The sequence below is a fragment of the Scatophagus argus genome, chromosome 7 (assembly GCF_020382885.2).
Source record: "Scatophagus argus isolate fScaArg1 chromosome 7, fScaArg1.pri, whole genome shotgun sequence".
Classification (NCBI taxonomy): domain Eukaryota; kingdom Metazoa; phylum Chordata; class Actinopteri; family Scatophagidae; genus Scatophagus; species Scatophagus argus.
The window spans coordinates 452,674-472,516 of NC_058499.1; the positions used below are offsets into that span (position 1 = coordinate 452,674).

At 46.7% G+C, this 19,843-nt stretch overlaps 2 protein-coding genes and 1 long non-coding RNA gene across 6 annotated transcripts; 1 reads left to right on the top strand and 2 right to left on the bottom strand.

Moving 5' to 3' along the window:
- The first annotated feature begins 483 nt into the window (after positions 1 to 483).
- Positions 484 to 15,613, top strand: nfatc3b (nuclear factor of activated T cells 3b). Of its 3 annotated transcripts, none has more exons than XM_046393893.1 (10): positions 484 to 618; positions 3,770 to 4,454; positions 4,690 to 5,088; positions 5,665 to 5,827; positions 7,931 to 8,130; positions 9,050 to 9,222; positions 9,516 to 9,656; positions 9,735 to 9,790; positions 11,307 to 12,031; positions 12,773 to 12,940. In XM_046393893.1, the coding sequence occupies exons 1-10, from the start codon at positions 600 to 602 to the stop codon at positions 12,831 to 12,833; spliced, it is 2,622 nt and encodes an 873-aa protein (XP_046249849.1). In that variant the 5' UTR covers positions 484 to 599; the 3' UTR covers positions 12,834 to 12,940. The 3 variants fall into 3 exon arrangements, with proteins under 3 accessions (XP_046249849.1, XP_046249848.1, XP_046249847.1); XM_046393892.1 differs by lacking the exons at positions 484 to 618; positions 12,773 to 12,940 and adding exons at positions 624 to 760; positions 14,746 to 15,613 and having other exon boundaries at positions 11,307 to 11,931; XM_046393891.1 differs by lacking the exon at positions 484 to 618 and adding an exon at positions 624 to 760 and having other exon boundaries at positions 12,773 to 12,939.
- On the bottom strand, positions 758 to 19,618 carry LOC124061719. 2 transcript variants are annotated; one of them, XR_006843804.1, is made up of 4 exons: positions 19,219 to 19,618; positions 2,938 to 2,997; positions 2,788 to 2,844; positions 758 to 2,704 (listed from the first exon to the last, which is right to left on the bottom strand). It is a non-coding gene; the product is annotated as an uncharacterized LOC124061719 (long non-coding RNA). The 2 variants fall into 2 exon arrangements; XR_006843803.1 differs by having other exon boundaries at positions 758 to 2,997; positions 19,219 to 19,309; positions 19,448 to 19,618.
- pdcd2l (programmed cell death 2-like) lies at positions 15,109 to 18,438 on the bottom strand. Its single transcript, XM_046393898.1, has 2 exons — positions 17,502 to 18,438; positions 15,109 to 16,639 (listed from the first exon to the last, which is right to left on the bottom strand). The coding sequence occupies exons 1-2, from the start codon at positions 17,950 to 17,952 to the stop codon at positions 16,032 to 16,034; spliced, it is 1,059 nt and encodes a 352-aa protein (XP_046249854.1). The 5' UTR covers positions 17,953 to 18,438; the 3' UTR covers positions 15,109 to 16,031.
- Positions 19,619 to 19,843: the final 225 nt, after the last annotated feature.

Below are 19,843 nucleotides of genomic sequence, written 5' to 3' on the forward strand. Positions count from 1 at the left end.
TATACAAAAGTTTAAGAAGCACCTGATCTCTCACTCTCTCTGTCTACATATACATATATATACATATATATATATATACATATATATATATACACGTATACATATATGTATATATATGAATTAACGAAATTATTCCAGTGGCACACTTCAGGCTCCAAGAAAAAATGTATTAATAATAAACACAATGAGCACGTAAAGATAAACAATAAGTATTTTATATTACAGTAACTCTAACCCAAGAGTTAAAAAATATGTTTAGGAACATTTTAAGAAAGTTTGACTTCTTTAATATAATTATTCATGATTTACAAAGTATTGCAGTTACTTTGAGCTAATACCCAACCTCGCTGTTAGGAGTAGGGGAGTTTACGAGGAGACCCTGAAGGCAGCATGAGGATCAACCTGGAGGAGAGCGAAACTCGCCGCAACCGAGCAGAAACAGCGAACACAAGTTAACACAGCAATGGGACTCTTCCGTCTTCACCGCAGAGCGCGAAGGCGTTTGTGTTGACCGTGTTGATGGCACTTAGCAACTTTTAGTCGTGAAGTTGGTCGACGTGTTGGCGCTCTGGTCGAAACGGAGTTCTGCTTTCAGTCAAATGGAAGTGAGTGAGACAGGTCAGTTTTAAAGACAGACGGGTCGGTTTAGCGGGTGACTCTGAGGACAGTTAGTGTCTCTCCACTTCAATGTCCACATTAAACTTCGCCGAGGAGCTGGACTTCAGGCTCATCTTTGAGGACGACGCCAGACAGACGGCAGGTAACTTGCGTGCCATTTTGGCGACGTTAGTTAGCAATTTGTCAACAGCAGCAAGCTAACGAGAAGTAGCGGGAGCTACGCCGGAAGGTGCCCGCTGTAGCCTTCAAACTAAAGTGCTCGATTCTTGTGCCAGCGAAGCCCGCCCTTTCATCCTATACGCGAATCCAAGAGTCTACTGAACAAGAACTAAAGTTCATACGAATAAGTTTTCTTTGCGTAGGTCACAAGATTAGCTTTATTATAGCAGAGGGGTCGCGTCGAGATACATTATTTTCCCCTTTCAACGGGAATAATACGTGTTTTTTAATCTGTATGGTTGCATTGTGAGGCAGTCGGGATTTTACTTTGAAAATGTAACCGGAAGTTATGTCATCTTACTTTAGTGGATGTGACATATCCACCTGTCTGCAAGTTTAGGTGAATTTTGAAAACCAGGTCATGAAGACGTGACAAAATGTGCCTCCTCTGAAAGCTGCAGAGACTCTCCACTGTATTGATTAGTATTATTGATTATTATTGAGTAGTTTCATTGATCAAGTTACTGTAAATATTTATGATCATGATGATGATTTTATTTAATGTTGTGTCACAGAAGCTTTTTGTCAATCAGTCAGATTGTTGGTTAGCAGGAAACAAAGCAGCAATTTCACAGATCAATCAATCATTTTGATTATTTATGAAGTAGTCAACAGCCATGCTAGCAGTTGCCCTCAGCTAGGTGCTAATGCTAGCTTGCTAAAATGCTCATAATGACACAAGGTGTTATTGTAATCATGATCACAATCTTAGTTTAGCGTGTTAGCTTCACTGAACACAAAGTCCAGCTGAGGCTTATGGGATGTTAGCTGTTTTGGACACATTAAGATGTTGGCCTGATGGTGGCGCGAGGTGAGCGGTCAGAGGATCATCAGAGTTTTCACAGTTCAGCCTGAGGGGAACATCAACGTGTGGAACAGATTAACGGACTGACAGACTGACAGTCGCTCTACTAGCACTAACCGCCAAAGATGCTAACGACTTGTCCTCCAAACTGAGTATGTTTGGGTTTTAGTCAAACAGAACACTTGAAGACGTCACCGTGGTTAGTGTGCTCATCATCGGACAGTATTTTCTACAATTTTAGAAACTAAACCAGGTGAATCAGTAATGAAAACGGGAAGCTGCAGCCCTTGTTTGAATCAGTGAATAAAAACTGATTTACATGACCAGTGAATGATGACTGCAGCCGCTGCAGTTTCCTGCTGCTAAATCGGTAAATAATCTTTTTAGCTTCACACTGGTTCCAGTTCCAGTCCCACCTGAGGAATGTTTTGTGTTGGATTCATGAGTCCACCTACAAAAATGACACGAACACATGAAGCAAACTGGCGGCGTCAGCTATCTCCTATACAAATGTTGCTGTGTGAGTAACGGGGATGAACCTAATGACGTGGAAGCAGTGACTGACGGAGTTTAAACTCTAAATGAGTGGCTTTCAGTTTGTGGTGGCTCATTGCTTTTGGCAGCGTTTCACCCTCGTTGTCAAACTGCTCAGTTCAGCCTGGTTGTGGTGATGAAGCAGCGTGAATGAATTCACAGTGTTGTCCACATGAAGCACAGGTAAAGGGAATATTTTGGCTGATCGGTGACAGAAGTTGGACTGCTGCAGGTGAAGAAACACTGGAGAGTCTGTCAGAACAACCAGCTGAAAGACCGACTGCAGAAACACGGAGGCTGCTTGTGTTTCAGGCAGCCTGACAAGCAGCCAATTTGCCAGCAGGTTTTACTTCCTGGTTTTCAAACCGCTCTGTGGCACCCAGCTGGCGGCGGGCATTGCCCCCTCCTCCTCCTCGTCTTCATGCCCTGGAGGGGCACAACTGTTGCATCACATGTCATTTATCTCACATTCAGCACATGGAGGCAGCGAGTGGAGCCACTGAAGCAGATCGGTTGCAGCTTTGTCACCTTGTTTGCATGTGAGAAACAGAGCAGAGTATTAATAGGAAGGTCGTGGCGAGAAGCGCGTGCAGCTGTGTGACTAAACTTACTGAACTGTAGTAGATAATCTGTCACCCCGACAAGTCCGGAGCATCAACTGTTGACTGCTGCCGAGTTATCAAAGATAAAGAGACATTTGATGTTCAAACTGATAAAGTTTATAGATTTTTGTAAATATGCACTCAGTGTGAACTCGATACCTGCGCTGACACACTGCTGCTGTGTGGGTTTTTATGCCACCGATTTCCTCCCTCCAAACCCTGTGAACAGAAATTTCTCGGAATCGGAACTGATCTTTTTGTGCCTCCAATCCTAAAAACTGGAGATGCACAATAAATACATTCTCTGTATGAACACGGAGAAGATGATGATGTCTTTGTCAACGTGTCGTTTGACGGTTCCAGAGGAAGACATCATGATTGCAACATGGACAAACACTAAACTGCAGAACCAAATCTTACATGAAGGAACCAAAATGTTAAAGAGGCAGCAAAGCGGAGAAACTCAATGGTGAAAAATTATTTTTATTCCTGATGCAGCAGATGTTAAATACAGTGTGTGTGTGTGTGTGTGTGTGTGTGTGTGTTAAACGTTTTATTTTATACGAGTGTAGACGGTTGGCGGAGGTGGTTATAAGACCCGTTTAAACGTCCAGTCAGCAGCCGTTATGCTGGACATTTAATGTTTATATATATTTACTGACATTTGAAATGAGAAATTAATTTTCACTGGTCACAATCTTTTCTCAGCAAGTGAAAATTAAATTATAGCTGTCTGTCTTTTAGTAACATGTCCAAACTTTTATGTTTACGCATCATTTTAATGAAGACTGAATCTGTTCCAGTCAGCCCTGCTGCTGAACCCTGTGGGAAACCCTGACATGTTTTTTGTCAACATTTTGGGAATGTGTCTGCTGCTCAGAGATGAATGCTAACTGTCAGGTGCAGAGCTGCCACATGGCAGTAAAAATCAAGCATGTTTGCAATGCAAATGAGCACACGTCTGATTTGCATGTTGGTTCACACCTCGCAGGTCCTGATCCCAGTGTGAGGACACCTCCCACCTCCACGCAGGCTCTGATCGAGCAGCCCGTCATCCAGGAGCTGCACAGTCACCCTGCATGTTTCTCCAGTGCAGATCACTACCAGCATGTGGGCTACCAATCCCAGGGCCCCCCATATGGGGCCCAGGGGAACCCCAGAGCCTTTGACTGTCCCAGTATCCAGATCACCTCTATTGCTCCTAATAACCACGTGGAGCTTGGCAGTAGCCAGGAAGCTTTAGCAGTGGGAGGGGCAGAGGGGGGTTACCCTGAGGGGCCCAGGTCCAGATCCCAGCTCTTCCTGCCCCTGGACACCTGCTACCGGGACACGGTGCTCTGCCCGAGCCCCTGCAGCAGCTTGTCCTCCAGAAGCTGGATGTCCGACCTCTCCTGCGAGTCTTTCTCCCATGTCTACGACGATGTGGAGGGGGAGTTGCGCGAGGCTGCCCATCTTGCCCTGGGATCCCCCCTTGGATCACCTCTGGGGTCCCCAGGCTGCGGGGGTGGGGCCTTCGGGGTGGAGCTATGGCAGCAGAAGTACCAGTATCCTATGGCCTTCAGTCCGGCACTGTCGCCTCATCAGTCGCCCCGTCAGTCACCTCGTCAGTCACCCTGCCACTCCCCTCGCACCAGTGTCACTGAGGAGAGCTGGCTGAACCGCCGGCCCACCTCCAGGTACATCGTCATGCTTTCCACAGGTCTTATTGGTAACTTTATCTCTTTATCCAAGTACTCTCAGTAAGATCGAGAGACCTGAGAAAAGGAAACGCTCACAGTCAGACGAACACTGAACAGTGGTTTATGAAAGACGAATAGCCTGTAATTATGTAGTCTGATTTTTCATATTTGCATCAAATGTTGGATATGACTCTGATGTGATTCATTACTGATGTTTGGTTAAAATCCACAGGCCGTCATCCAGACCGACGTCTCCCTGCGGGAAGAGACGGCACTCCAGTGCTGACCCCTACGCCCGCTCGCCCTCCCCCCACCACTCCCCCAGTCCCACTCCGGGCGCCTCCCCACGAGGCAGCGTGACGGATGACACCTGGGTGGGAAGCCCCGCCGGTGCCCAAGGAACCCTTCTGATGTCTAGCTACCAGGAGTTGGACGTCCCCTCCAAGACCAGGAGGACTACGGGGAGCCAGCTCGGCCTCCTGACTGGTCAGGGAGACTCCGCCCTGGAGCCCTTCCAGGATCCCCCTAGAGAGGAGGGATGTGAACAGGATGGCCTGGCTGAACTCTTCCTTCAGGTGCCCTCACACTTCAGCTGGAACAAACCCAAACCTGGAAACCCTCCTCTGTTCAGGTTGGCTTCATTTCACTGAAGTTAGTATGACGTTTAGTACGAGTTGTCTGATCTGAATTAGGCACCAGTGCTGAATGATTAGTCAGTGAAGCCATCTACATCATTTACAGCTCACTGATTAACTCAGGATATCTTGTTTATTTAATTTGTACAAAAGTGTAAAAGCAACAATTTTCAGTTTTACACCTTACTTATGGGTACGACTATTTACTGGATCAGGAACTAAATGTGTGCTGGTCGCCTGGCAACCGCTCCCAGTCAAGAAAAAATCCAGCCCATAACCCACCATAAAACAGTGATTTTTGTTTCATTGGACGGTGTTTGTGAGGGTGGAATGTTTTTATGAGCACAACTTTGAACAGAGCCAGACTGGCTACTTCACCCTGTCTTTCGTCTTCATGCTAAGCTAAGCTAGCTGGCTTCCATCAGTAGCTTTATATTTACCGTGCAGACATGAGAGTATAAGTGAATAATCAAAATTATAAAATGTCAAACATGCCCCAACTGGGACATTGTCTAATTTCTAATGTTCTAACCTTGAACTCTGCTGAGACATTTATTTGCTTCTCTCTCCAGGCCCTCATCTCCCCCTCCTCTGGACTGGCCTCTGCCCAGCCAGTTTGACCAATGTGAGCTGAAGCTGGAGGTCCAGCCCAGATCCTTCCACAGGGCTCACTATGAGACGGAGGGCAGCAGAGGGTCCATTAAGGCAGCTCCCGCAGGACATCCTGTCGTCAAGGTCAGTCCTCACTGCTGAATCATCTGATTTTTAGATGATATTTTGCACCTGATGAGGCTTCCGTGTATTTTAGGAAGGCGTCTTTAATATCACTGAATCATTCTGTGATGCGTCTTGTCATGAAACACAGTGCAAACGTGTTATCAGTTCATGATAGCAGGGCTGTCGTGTTTCAACATGTTGTCTATTTGCACAAACTACATGAAATCCCCATAAGGTGCAGTATGTAGTTTCTGCCACCGGGGCTCTCTCAGTCAAAACAAAGAAAACAAAAGACGTAGTTTGATGAAGTAGTGTGGGATCATGGGAGAGTTGTTGTCTTTGTCATTGCTGATGAAAAGCTATTTGACGTGACTGAGGCAGAAATCCTCACAAACGAGGGGATGTTTTTTTACGTTTGATTCATATTACATTCAGTCACAACTTCCTTCCTCGCTCTCTGACAGGCGACCAAATCACTTTTAGCTGGAGTGTCAAAAAAAGATGTTACAGATTTCTCTGGCTTTGAACATTGACATATATAAAGTGACATCATTTGGAGCCGGAGTCTGTTCAGTAGAGATCAGGAGGTGGAGCCACTGTATTGAGTTCCTGCCCACACACCCATCTGAGCCAATCAGGAGCAGCGCTCAGCTGTCAGTCATGGTGTTTCAGCCCCTTGTTATAATATCAAATGACTAATTAAAACCAAGCTGATCATAGAAATGAACACTTGAACAAACATCAGTGTGATAAGAACGACCTAAAATGACAGAAACCATCTTTGGCAAAACTTTATTTTGATATGTACTTTGAGTTTTTAGTTTGGCTCATGTCCCATCTGCTAACATGGAGGGGGAGGAGCTTATGAGCTGTACTGCAGCCAGCCACCAGGGGGCGTCTAGATGTTTTGGCTTCATGTTGTCCATCTTAATGTTGCATACACATTTTAAGTAAAATATTTGTATAATGCCTTCTGTCAAACTGCAATGGAAGCCATGATAGTGTATGTTCATTTATCAGACAGTGCTGAGTTGACTGACAAAAAATTACTGAAGAACAATTTGAAGCATTTGTAAGGAAAATAAACCCATCATTCAGTGACTCCAGCTCCTAACACGTGAGGATCATTCTGTTCTTATGGTTGTAAACCAAATGGGGTTTTCAGTTTGGACTGTGGTTTAAAATGAGCTTTTTAAAGCTGTCATCCTGCTGACGATAGAGCTCAGTGACGAAACTGTGTGATTAGCTGTTCCTGGTTTTACAGGTTACAGTAGGAGAACTGACGAGAGCTGAGCTTGTGTTTTCTTGATGTTGTGTTTATGAACGACCTCATAGGTCAGAAAGCAGGGGCAGGCCGAGGCGATTAAAGCTCCGTCAGGACCTGGTCTGTAACGGACACCAGCAGGGCTATTCTGGGCGTCGCATTTTCAGACAAGCTTCCTGCTGCAACATGTGTAAAAACTCACAGAGCTGCTGGCTCACACAGGAAGCTGACAAAAACCCTGCTGAGGGCTGCGGGGAGAAGATCTTTTCATGTGAAATCCACACAAGATCAGACTTGCCATCATGTTTTTATTTTACGTTATTTAACAGAGTGATGAAAACAAAGTCCTTCATACATCTGTTAAATGTATTTCTTTGTTTTTTCTTTTGGTTTTTGTTGATTTTTGTTTTGTATGTCCAAATCTTGTTTATTGTCACTGTACAAATCAGTGAATTTGTCAGGGAGCTTTTTATAAAGCAAATAAGGCAGCATAGTAGTGCCTGTTTTGCTTACAGTTATTACACCATTATTAAGGTAGTTATTGGCAAAACCAAAAGTGTGTGGTGTCTAAAAGGACGCTAATTTGTCCCATAAAAGCACAAATTATTGCATTTCTGTTTGTCTGTTTGCCTTCTGCTAGCTTAATATTCAGCAAGCATAAGCAATTCACATTCAGACACGAGGTTGACATTATTCTCCCGTTTCAGTGAAAAGTTCTCTCAAAATGTTGGATTATTCAGTCCACATTTTAATTGTGAGATCCTTTCTGGAATGTTTGACATCCCTCTGAGTGACACGACTGTTGGCAGCACGAGCAGATGTTCACCACATGTGTATCGCTGGCTTTGTGTCTTCAGTTGGCGGGATACAGCGAGCAGCCGGTCAGCCTGCTGCTGTTCATCGGCACTGCGGACGACCGCTACCTCCGCCCTCATTCCTTCTACCAGGTCCACCGCGTGACCGGCAAGATGGTCACAACCAGCTGCCAGGAGAAGATGATGGGCAGTACCAAAGTTCTGGAGATCCCTCTGCTTCCAGAAAACAACATGTCCGCAAGGTGAGGCATTAAAGTCAGACTCGTTGGGATTTCTGGACCCACGTTGTTCTTTTTGTGAGATAGTCTTCACAGTGTTGTCCAACTCAAACATGAAGGTAGTAATAACAGCTGCAGCTGAAGACTGAATTACTCCTGATTTCCAAAACCTTGGAAACATTTCAAAAACTTCTTATGTGTTACTGACTTAGATGTAAAGCTTTTCCTTTGTTTCTGGTTGTACCTTCCACACCTGCACCAACATGGCAGCAGACCCTTGATTTGACTGATAATACTGAGCTTTGCAGTACCACAGGGCTCCGTTCTGTTATGTGATAGACTGCTCTGTTAATCACCGAGTGGTACTTTTGGACTGATCAATATACTAAAATAAGTTACAGATTAAATATTACTGGCATAAAACGCAGCTGTAGGCTGCAAGTATCAGCAGCAGTAGCTGCAGTAGTTTTAGCAGGAGTAGGAGCAGCAGTGATTGCAGTAGGCTAGTAGCAGCGCTGATAGCAGATAGTAGTATTAAAGGTCGCAGCAGTAGAACTGGCAGTACGTAGTTGTAGCAGTGGGGCGGGTCTTTGAACAGATCCATCACGTCCCTGCGTTTCCTCATGCGTTACCTGCCAGCTGCTGGTCTGTGGGACGTCCTATCACCTCACTGTTAGACACGTCTGTTGTTTCGGCTAAATGACTCACTGAGTCCAGTCACATCACACTGCTTACCTTCTCCACTTTCTTTCCAGCTGTTCCTCTTCTTTCTTCTTGTGTTTGGTAGTCTGCTTGCTCTGTACTGTGTGTTTGTGTGCCCGGCAGTGGACCCAAAGAAAAGGTCACTCATCAGAACACTTCAGTCCAGCCTCATTGGTGGTCCACAGGAGAGCTTTGAGGTGGTCGATAAGTCTGACAAACAGGATGGTTTTCTTGTCCACAGCATTGACTGTGCCGGCATCCTGAAGCTGCGTAACGCCGACATCGAGCTGAAGAAAGGAGAGACGGACATCGGGCGGAAGAACACGAGGGTGCGAGTTGTGTTCAGGGTCGCCGTCCCTCAGCCAGATGGCCGGGCGCTGTGGCTGCAGACGGTGTCTGTTCCTGTGGAGTGCTGTGAGTCCCCTGGGACATAAACGCATCACGAGTCATTCACGGTGACTGTCAGTGAGGTCAACAGCACATGAGCTTCAGCAGGGAGGTTAAGAGTTCTTTCCTTTGTTTTGAAACCACATTACGGTCAGGCAAGCAGAGCAGGAAGCTGAGTTGAAGAATGTGACAAACACGATGATAATCAGTGAGGTTTTTCCTTGCTGCTCAGTGAGTATTTCCTCTGCGTCAGTTCCACTGAGTGACGTGCAGACACACAGCTGTGTTTGAATCCCAACAGAACGTGTGTTGTGTTTCAGCCCAGCGCTCGGGCCAGGAGCTCCCGCAGGTGGACAGCTTCAGTCCAGCCAGCTGCTCTGTGGACGGAAGACAAGAGCTGCTCATCAGCGGGTCCAACATGTCCTCACAGTCCAGAGTGGTCTTCGTGGAGAAGGGGCCTGGTAGGATCAGTCACATCAGTTTGCTCTGCATGTTCATCACACTTTGGTCCCGCTAACTCTCACGCTGTCCCCCCTCAGATGGAAGATCTCTGTGGGAGGCGGACGCCAGGGTGGTGCCAGGAAAAAGCAGCGGAGTAAGTAGAAGCTTTATTCAAAAAATACCATGAAATGTATTTTACGCCTGAAGTCTGCGTAGATCAGCACGATGGAAAAGGATTTTATGTGACGACGGTGGGCTGTGGGAGCAGGAAAAACAAACGTCACGCCTTTCTCCTTCCTGTTTTTTAAGGAATTTTAGTTTGTTTTACAAAATAGAAATTGAAAATTCTAAGATTCTAAGCACTTTTTGATGACAAATATTGCAGTTTTAATTTTTTTATTTTACGTTAACGTCAACTCGTGTGTTGCTTTTTAATACCTGAAGGTAAAACCAGCTGCCCTCTAAGACTAAATGTTCACCACCAAACAGAATCTGCTTTTCATTACTGCTCAGATTTGACATTCAGCATTAAGAAGCAGGAAACAAACATTTCAGAAAGTTTAACACACTATAATGAAGCTTTAACAGCTTATAGAGACATTGTCTCGTCTGTGTCTATGAATGTAAAGTACTTATCAGCATCAAGGCAGCAACTATCAGTTACTTGCATTATTGATTTCTTTTCATGATTGACTGTCAAAAGGTGAAACATCACTTTCCCAAAGCTCAAAGTTGTCTTCAGGTTGCTGCTTTTGTCCAACCAGCAGTCAAAACCCAAAGACTCTTCATTCAGTCAAAGAAAAGCAGCAGATCCTCACATTTCAGGAGCTGCAACCAGCAGACGTTATCAGAATGGTATGCAGCTAACTGTCTTTTGATCGACTAATCAGTTAATCAACTGCTGCCGACTGACAGAAGCTGAGGTCAGTTATGTCTTTGTGAGCAACCTGGGTTCACTTCCTGTCTGTCATGTGACCGTGTGCCCCGAGCGGAGGGATGAGGAAAGCTCACACTACGTTCTGATCAGATGTTAGTCTCTGTGTGGTTTCACTTCCTCTTTGTACTTCCTCTCAGGGGAATCCTCACCGCCATCTTACATAACGTTTAAACGCTCCGTGCGAGTGAGTCTTTGTCTCAGGAGGACAGGGAGGCATGAGGTGCACCAGTCACAGCGAACTCACTGAAATCTGTTCATTTAGTAGGTTTCATGTTGGAATCGTGCTCTTCGGTCTTCCTGTTGAGTCGCTGCTGCTGTCTCTGGAGTCCAAAAAAAGGAAGAGTTTACTCAGAAATGAAAACTCAGTGATCATCTCCTCACCCCCAGTTTCTTCGTCCACAAAACATTTGTGGAGCCTCACAGTAAAACAGCTGAAGAAGCTAGGGACTTGTTTTAAAATGTTCACAACATAAAATGTTCTCCATATAGCATGTCCAGCGTGATCCAAGTCTCCAAAAATGTTTTATGGATGAAGAAACTTTCAGCCTGGGGGTGATGAGATGGTGACCCAGTTTTCATGTGTGGGTGAACTGTTCCTTTAAGCGCCTGTATGTGTTATTTCCCCAGCAGTTTGCTCTGCTGCAGGAGCTGCTGGTTCACTTCAGTGACTCTCAAACCGAGCAGAGTCTGCAGGTCTAATTGTCCTCTCCATGTCTGTGTCTCTGTCTTCCAGCCCAGCATTGTGGTGGAGGTTCCTCCTTACAATAAGGAGACAGCCAATCCGGTCCAGGTCCAGTTTTATGTCTCAAACGGGAAGAGGAGGAGGAGTTTACCGCAGAACTTCACCTACCTGCCTGCAATCAGACGACTCCTCCCTGCTGCAGTCAAACAGGAGCGCTGGGAGTCGGACCACATCTCCCACAATCCACCTGGCTTCTGTCCAGATGTGGTTTATTATGATTCTTGTGATGTCCCTGTGCGCTGTGGTCCTCCTTCGCAGAACACAGCTCGTCTTCATCATCCCCCTCCCTCCTCTGTCCCCCTTCACGCCTCCTTAATGTTTCCTGACGCCGCCTCCTCCATGTCCTCTGCAGTCCCCCATCAGACCTTGATTCCTCTTCTGACCTCCACGATGCCTACTCAGATCTCCTCGATGCCCCTTCAGACCTTCACCATCCCCACTCCCACTTCCCAGAGGGAACCTTCTCCATCTAGAGGAGCCTTTGTGAGTCCTGCTGACCCCCCCGAGGACTCTCTGCCGTCCGGCCCAGGAGAGGTGCTTAGCATCAAGCAGGAGCCAGAAGACACCCAGCCCAGTCTGGGATCTCTGGGGCTTCAGGAGATCACGCTGGATGATGGTAGGAAGCTGACTGACTTTGTTAGTGATTGTGCTGCTGCCTTCACTGCTGGCTTCGGAATTTGTAGTTTGCTTCTGGTGGAGGACAGTAGCTGCAGTCGGTCTAGACCAGTGCTTCTCAAATAGTGGGGCGCGCCCCCCTGGGGGGGCGCGGTGCGATGCCAGGGGGGGCGCGTGTGACCCTGGGGAACATGCTTTTTTTTGCCGTACTAGAATAAAGTGTAATTGCACATCCACTACAGTAGTTGGCAGTGGCGCTCTCATTGTCAGAGTGTGCGCAGGGAGTATTAGCTCTATGGTGTAGCGGCTTTTTTGCACCGAGCAGGCGATATGAAGTGCAGTAAGCGAACCCTTAAGAGACAACATGAAGAAATTTTTAACAGGGATGAGAAGAAAGGCGGAGAGAGACGAAGATAATGAGACAAAAGTAACTCACCCGAAAGCTAAGACGAGGAAATATGACGAAGCATATGTAGCGCTTGGCTTCACTGTGACTACAGTGGGAGACGACAGACCGGTGTGTTTACTGTCTAAAAATGTTGGCAGCGGACAGCATGAAGCCAAATAAATGAAGGCCCCACTTGAAGACATTACATCCCAATCATGCTGATAAGCCGCTGGAGTTTTTTCAGCCAAAACGTGCCGAATATTGCCAACAATCATCCCGCTTTGTGAATGCTACTTCAGTAAACCAGCGAGCACTGTTAGCATCATATTATTACATATTATTACATATTATTATTACTATTATTTATAGTCGCGGCGGGGGGGGGGGGGGGGGGGCGCGAATTGTTTTCTACTTGCTGGGGGGGGGCGCAACAGAAAATAATTGAGAAGCACTGGTCTAGACAGTCCACACCAACGAGCGCTTCTTCTGCACGTTTCAAACACGTCACGATCTGACGAGCAGTGTGTGATGTCAGTCCTGAGAAGTAACTAAATACGTTTACTCAAATACTTTTCATTTTCTGGTACTTCTCACAATAATAATGATAATGTTACACGTTATTCTGAAATATAATTAATAATTAATTAATAAATAATTCTAAATATATTTTGATGCTGATACTTTTGTACTTAAGTAAAAATTTAATTGCAGCACTATCGCTTATAACACAGTATTTATACACTGCTAATTTTAAGTACAACATGCGAGTACTTGTTCCACCTGTGCAACACAAACTGGCCGTAACAGTAACCGCCGTGTAAGCTTTTACTTCACTCCTGTTGTTCAGACGTGTCATGTTGATTCGGATCTCAGACTGAGTGTGTGTGTGTGTGTTTGTGTGATGTTGGTTATTTATATGTTGCTGTGTGAATCCCGTGTTTCTCTCTGATCGGGGTTAATAATAGTCGTGTATGAATGATGCAGATGGAGGTTAAATTTGTTGCTACTCCTCAGTTGGCGGGCAGCAGCTGTCACCGGGCCGCTGACCCGCCCGCCTTTCAGCTTGACTTTGACCTGAGCAGCTTGAACTACTGCTGCTGGAGGGACATGGAGACCAGTTCGATTTAACTAGCTGAGCCACAGCCTGGCTGTGGTAGTTTGGCGTGTTAGCCTGATAACAAATGCTAATTAGCAGCAACCACCAAGTACACAAAGAAAAAGAAACTGAGGCTTTGACTAGTGGTGGCGCTAAAGGAACCACCTGACGAGACCGTGAATGTGTCACGTCAGTCCATCCAGTAACTGCTGAGATGTTTTCACTCAGCACAGACGACACCCCGGTGGAGTCTGGTGGCTTTTTTTTATTGTCATTTCAGCTGTTTACAGTAGAACAGCGAAACGAGACACAACACTACAGCAGAGGTTAAATACGACCTGTACGTAATGCAAACAACCCAGACTACACGACTTGTGACAGACTTATGAGTCTGTAGAGGAAGTCAGTGGGCCAGCAGGATTCATCCTCTGGGGCTCACGAATTTACATTCAAATCACTACTTCAACTACTACTGTTAGTACTAGTACTACTGTGTCTGTTGCTACAGCAGTACGGCAGAGCTGTGAAGCCACATGACCCTCGTGCTGCGTTCACATGTGGCTCAGACGCTTCATGTCCACATCACAGAGTCGTGAGCAGGGTGTGTGTGTGTGCAGGCAGTTGTGCAGATCAGGTCGCCTCAGGTTTCACTGCAGAGCTAAGATTAGACCGAATGGAGCCGAGCAGCTTCACGGCTGCTGCTAATAATAATGAACACAACCGTGTGCCGCAGAGCGCTGCTTCCCATCAGTCTGCACTAAGCCAGTCGCCTCATCTCTTCTAGCTGCACACAAACCAAAGGAAATCTTCAGAAGGTGTTTCGGTGTGTTTCTGGCTGCGCCCTCCTGTGGCCAAAGAGAGAGCTGCACAGCAGAATCGAGCTGCTGACAACCTGTCGCTTCAGACTGAAAACAGACTTCCTGTGGTGGTGTGACACGGCAGGTGTGCTGATCAAGCAAAGTGACATCCGCTGCTGAATGTAGTTTGAGGTTACCGAGACCAGTTCCAGCATGCACTGGGTAAGACGAACAGGACAACACGGGCAGATTCCCGGTGTGTCACAGGACTGACGTCTTGTAGAAATCACAGCATGATTTTAGCCTCGAAACGTTCTAACCACCCGCTCGCTGGTTTCATCTTGAGCCGTCGGCCACATCTAGCTGTCTGAGCTCTGAGGGAGGCTGAAGGCTGAAAAGCTGCAGTGAAGACGGCAGCAGGTTCTCAGCAGCGAGCACACTTCAGCCTTTTGGGAGAAACTCTGAGGTCACGTTTGAAACTTTGGTCTGCACGTGTCAGCCATAATCAGACTTCTGCTTCTGTTTTTGTCGCAGTGAACGAGATCATCGACAGAGACATCAGCAGTCTGAGCAGCAGCGCCCGGCCTGACCAGTTTGACCAGTACCACCAGTTCGACTGGGACGACAAGTCCAGCAGAGACCCTGAGTAGCTCCGCTGCTTCCTCAGCGCGGTGCTCAGGTGTGCACAAGGTGCACCAAACCGATCCTCAAGTGCCTGAAAACCAATCGACAATCATCAGCGTGACAGCCTAACGTGATGTCACTGCCTCAGGAAGTTCTTCGCCAAAAAACCAAAGATTATTTAGCTTTCTGTGACTGAATTAGAAGAAGTGCAGGAATCCACACAGGACTCCAATGAGACACCATCACAGTCAGTAATGTCAGGACTGAAGGATGTCAGACGGTCGGTATTTATTGGCTCAGTGACGAATACGTCTATTTTAGGTCCAGTAAGAAACCAAAGTCCTTCAGCTGATCATTTCCAGTCTGTCTGTGTGGTTTACGCTTCCTGAGCTCAGCTCCGATCAGGACTGGTGTGAAGCTTCAGACGCTGAATGACAGAAAAGCTTCAGAGGAAGACGATGGCTGTTCTGTGTTCTCAGTGATGTAAACTTTATTCTGTGTGCACCAGCCAGCAGCAGTTCATTTCCTTCACAGCAGTAACAGCTCAGTACAGGGAGGTCAAAGGTCGGCGCAGCAGCACAGCGTCATTAAAGGGTCAGCCCACACTATAACTCTGTGCAAACACGATTTAGTCACACATTTTATATTATTTGGCTTCTTTTTCAGTAACCACAAGGATTTTCTGAGCTCCAACAGTTTGGTCTGTCAATGGAAAATGAATCAGCAACTCTTTCGATAATCAATTAGTCATCATTTTTCATTAAAAAAGTCAACCGTCTGCTGCTTCCAGCTTTAAATGTCAGGATTTGTTGCTTTTCTTTGTGTCTTTGGGTTTTGGACATTTTATAGCCTAATGGATTAATCGTGAAAATAATAATCGGATGAACTGATGAAGGTCAGCTGCAGTCCTGAGTATTTTTCTGTGAAAATCAGTGGAGATCTGATTGAGTTAAGAGGTTTAACCACATTCTGACATGCTCATCCTCTAAATCCTGACTTCTTCTGTGGCTGTGACCTCACTGATCTGTTGGTCTGCTCTGTGATGTCACAGTGCCCTGCAGAACACCTGAGCATCGCTGCTGACAGGTGACACGCTTTTTGATCTTCTGGGGACCGTGAGATGAAACCTGCGTCCACCAGCGTCCCACACCTCGTCTGTCCTCCTGTTTGCTCTGACTAGTCGTCTAGCCTGCGAGTCACTTAAAGAGCTGCTGGTCGGGGTCCGCCTGAACAAAGCAGAACTCCTCCACAGCTGATTGCGATCCTGCCGCCCAGCAGCTCTTTGTGCAGGTGTAAACCAGCACCGTCCCAAACTCCAGCTCCGCCTCACCGTCTGCGTCCGTCCTCTGCAGCAGGCTGACCAAGGCCGGCATCAACTGCAGCTCGAAAGACCTGGGTCCTCCGCAGGAGCTGCACGCCGACACCACCTGCGCCATGTTGGCTGGCGGCTTGGAGATGAAGAGCGGCTTCCCTCCGTGACAGTAACGCAGGATCTGCTGAGGACACAGCGAAATCCTCTTCATGAACCGGGAGAAGACGGCGTCTCCATGTCGGGCTTCCGTCTTCTCGTACTTCTCCTCCCCGCCGCCGCCGCCCACCTTGTCGTCCAGCTGTGCCACCGCCACTCCCTCCCTCCGCTCGTACTCCCTGAGCAGCTGCTGAGCGTGATGCAGGTCGTCTTCCCCTCCTCCCAGATCCGACTCCTCCACCACGCTGATGAAGAACGGACGCAGGATAGGAACGTCCTCCTGGGGTGCTCCCAAACTGAGATCCTGAAGCTGGCTGCTGATGTCAGTCTGACGGGCTGCTGAGCAGGAAGACGAGAACAAACCCGTCAAAATAAGAAAAACTGGTTCCTGTGACACATTAATGCTTCAGTTCGGGTTCTGATAGGGAAAGGTTGACATTGTGTTTGCTGTAGAAATAATTTTGGAAACCTGAGTTTCCACGTGCTCAGGTCCCACAGACATGAGACCAACATCCAGGCTGGACCGCGACCCGAGGTCCTGGTCAAAGGGCTTCCAGCTCATCCCAGACGCTTTATAAATAGTTTAGGAGAATTTTCTCAGCACACGAAGGAAAACCTTCATCTTTCAGCTCATCTCGGACGTCAGGACACTTGGGGGTGTCATCTGAATGACGTAAAAGTACAACATTTATCTCTGAGGTGTACTGCAGTAGAAGTACAAAGATACATGAAATGAAAATACTCAAGTACCTCAAAACTGTACTGCTGTACTACGAGTGGTTATAAATCTTTAAGCAGCTTTCACTTGTGATCCAAACACATCTCATTAAATCCGGTTAATGATATTTATATTGATAAACCAGTATTTTTACTTGAGTATTTCCATTTCATTCTTCATTATACTACTACAACTTGGAGGGAAATGTTGTACTTTTTACTCCTTTACATTAATTTGGTTGCTTCACGTTTTCTTTCAGCATTTAGATTATTAATACAAAATATAAATCAGCTCATGAATGATTAATACTACAGCAGGAGTACATGAAGTACTTTAAAGTATCCACGCCATCAGCCCCGCAGCGATGACCACGCGGCTCGTCTGCGTCATGAATGCGTGCCGATGACTGCAGTACTTTTCTTTGCGTAAGGTTTTGTATGCAGTATTTTTAGTGGAGTATTTTTCAGGGGTGCACCCTACCCGCCGCCTCCGCTTGAGCCTGGCTCTCCTCCATCCTCGCTCCCCTCCAGTCCTCCTCCACCCCCCAGTCATCGGCGGCGTCACACCAGTCGGTGGCCGACAAAGGGGCTTCCCGAGCCGGGTCAGGTCGGCAAGGTGTCGCCTCCACCTCCAAACACTGCGAGCGGAGCACCCGCCAACTGTCCGAGCTGCCGCCGCACTCAGCTCCCGAGCACGCGAACAGGTGGAGGTTTCTGTGGTAGGGGGACGCGTCCCGGGGGCAGTACACCTGCACCACGTGGGCTAACGCGGCTCCGCATCGACCGCAGCGGGGAGGCGGCTGGGAGATGCCCGGCAACCAGTCCGGCTGGCCGCCGACTTTGTTGGTGAGATATGAGGACCGGTGCCGCTTAGAGTCGAGCTCGCCGTCACACAGACCGATCAGAGTGAACTCTGCGGCGGCAGAGGCCATCGCTCAAACCCGAGCGGAAGTGACGCGTCTGTCCGTCACCAAAACATTACCGCCAGCTGGACAGTAGTTTGGGTGTTAAACAGACACGCCTGTTGCTGTGGAGGTGGTTGCATCAAACAGTCCTGTTCGGAAGCAAACCACAGCGGCCCAACAAGACGGAACTGAAGCCTGGACGTTAAACTAAACTGAGAAAAGTTCCTACCGGACGGACTGCGCTCCACGTCACATCCGCTAAGGCAATAAACGCGACGGATTTACACTTTGTTTTGATGACGTACCTCGCTGAAAGTGAATTACACACAGTTTTTCAGTAGGTAAATGACTGGTTTTCACACGACGAGTGTGTTTTCCTGTGCGGTCCTCAGTCAGTCAACAATAAACACATCACAACACGCAGCACTCGCACTCTTTCACAATAAAGTCAGTGTGAACTTCCTGCTAGCAGCAGGACGTTAGCTGTGACGTCAGATAGGTTTCACTCAGAGTACGTCCCACAGTGTGCTACACACAAATGTCATTATTTAAGAAAAAATATTATATGTAATACGGTTAACTAATTTGATTAGAGAAAAAGACAGTATCTGGAACGCTTTCCCTAAACATGTTTAACTCAGTTGGTGGTCTTAAATTTCTGTTAAAATGTGAATATAAGGTTGAAAAATTACCTGTAAAATTAGCAAACTTTCACAAACAAGCCCTGCTGTCCTGGAAAATGGTGTACACGCATAATTTCTCACCAACGAGACATAACATCTGGAACAACAAGAGTATTCAATATAAAAACAAATCACTCTGTTACAAAAGGTGGGTTGGAAATGGTATTGTATTAGTTATACAATAATAATATAATAATGTTATATACTAATATTGTATGATGAATTCCTCACCAAGTTCAGGTTGCCAATAACCCCAAAGCACAATAAGCACAATATGGCGGTTCCACTCAGCAGTGGTTTGTTCCTCAGAGTAAAGGACATGACTGAGAATAAATTCCTCAGGACCTCATGCACACCGTACCTGTGCCCTCAGCAAAAGTCTTTTGGACCTCTTTGTGGTGAAACTGAGTGATAAATTCTGTCCGAATAATAAAGTTAAAGAGGTCTCTTTTAAAATATTGCATAAAATATATCCAGCAAAGAAAACTCTAGAGAGGGTTAAGATCGATATCGAATACTCTTGTGTTTTTTGTGGAAATGAGGAAAAAACAATTTGCCATCCGTTTTATCAGTGTGTGTACATTGTGCACATTGCATTTTCATTTGTTACCTCATTTGCAGCGTTGTTCATCTGCTTGCACACCGTCTTTTACCGGAACTTCAACAGCGTCACTGCGCTGCGCAAGCATGTTTGTAATAAACTGAAAAGAAAACAAGAAGTTACTGCCTGAGTAAATGGCACAGTCTGAGGTGAGGTGAGGAGACTTCCTGCGCCGGACGTATCAATGACGTTTTCAGAAAAACACCACCAACACCAGTCTGAAATGCCGTGAACGCACCAACATGTGTCACGTGACTGCGTTGAAAGTGACGTCTGGTCGTCTCACGGCTGCTCTCCGGGCCGTTCGGCGTCTCCTCGTTGGCTCACAGATCCGGCGTCCTTCGCTTTGCTTCCGCGTTGGAAATGAGAAAAATGTCAGCCCATCGTTTGTTTTACCGAAGCGATCACGTGATCGATTGCGTCAGTTACGCGACACAGCACGTCGGCACCGTGTTTTAACTTGTTTAAACAAAACAACAGAACACAAGAGCAGCGTCACGCACGCAGCCGCCGTAAACACACTTTTCAGTTGCCCGCAAAGCCCACAATGCATTGCGGTTTTCTAAGTCCGCTACGTCACACTTCCAAGCCCTGTAGTGGCCATTAGTCCAGAGAAAAAAGAACAAATTAAACT

What these genes read in the sequence shown, in the direction of transcription:
- pdcd2l (XM_046393898.1), bottom strand. Translation starts at nt 17,952, where the DNA reads ATGGCCTCTGCCGCCGCAGAGTTCACTCTGATCGGTCTGTGTGACGGC. An exon ending in GGCTCAAGCGGAGGCGGCGG is followed by an intron (nt 16,640 to 17,501) that starts GTAGGGTGCACC and finishes CCTGCTCAGCAG; the next exon opens with CCCGTCAGACTGACATCAGC.
- nfatc3b (XM_046393891.1), top strand. Translation starts at nt 688, where the DNA reads ATGTCCACATTAAACTTCGCCGAGGAGCTGGACTTCAGGCTCATCTTT. An exon ending in CAGGACATCCTGTCGTCAAG is followed by an intron (nt 5,828 to 7,930) that starts GTCAGTCCTCAC and finishes TTGTGTCTTCAG; the next exon opens with TTGGCGGGATACAGCGAGCA. An exon ending in GAAAACAACATGTCCGCAAG is followed by an intron (nt 8,131 to 9,049) that starts GTGAGGCATTAA and finishes TCTTGTCCACAG; the next exon opens with CATTGACTGTGCCGGCATCC.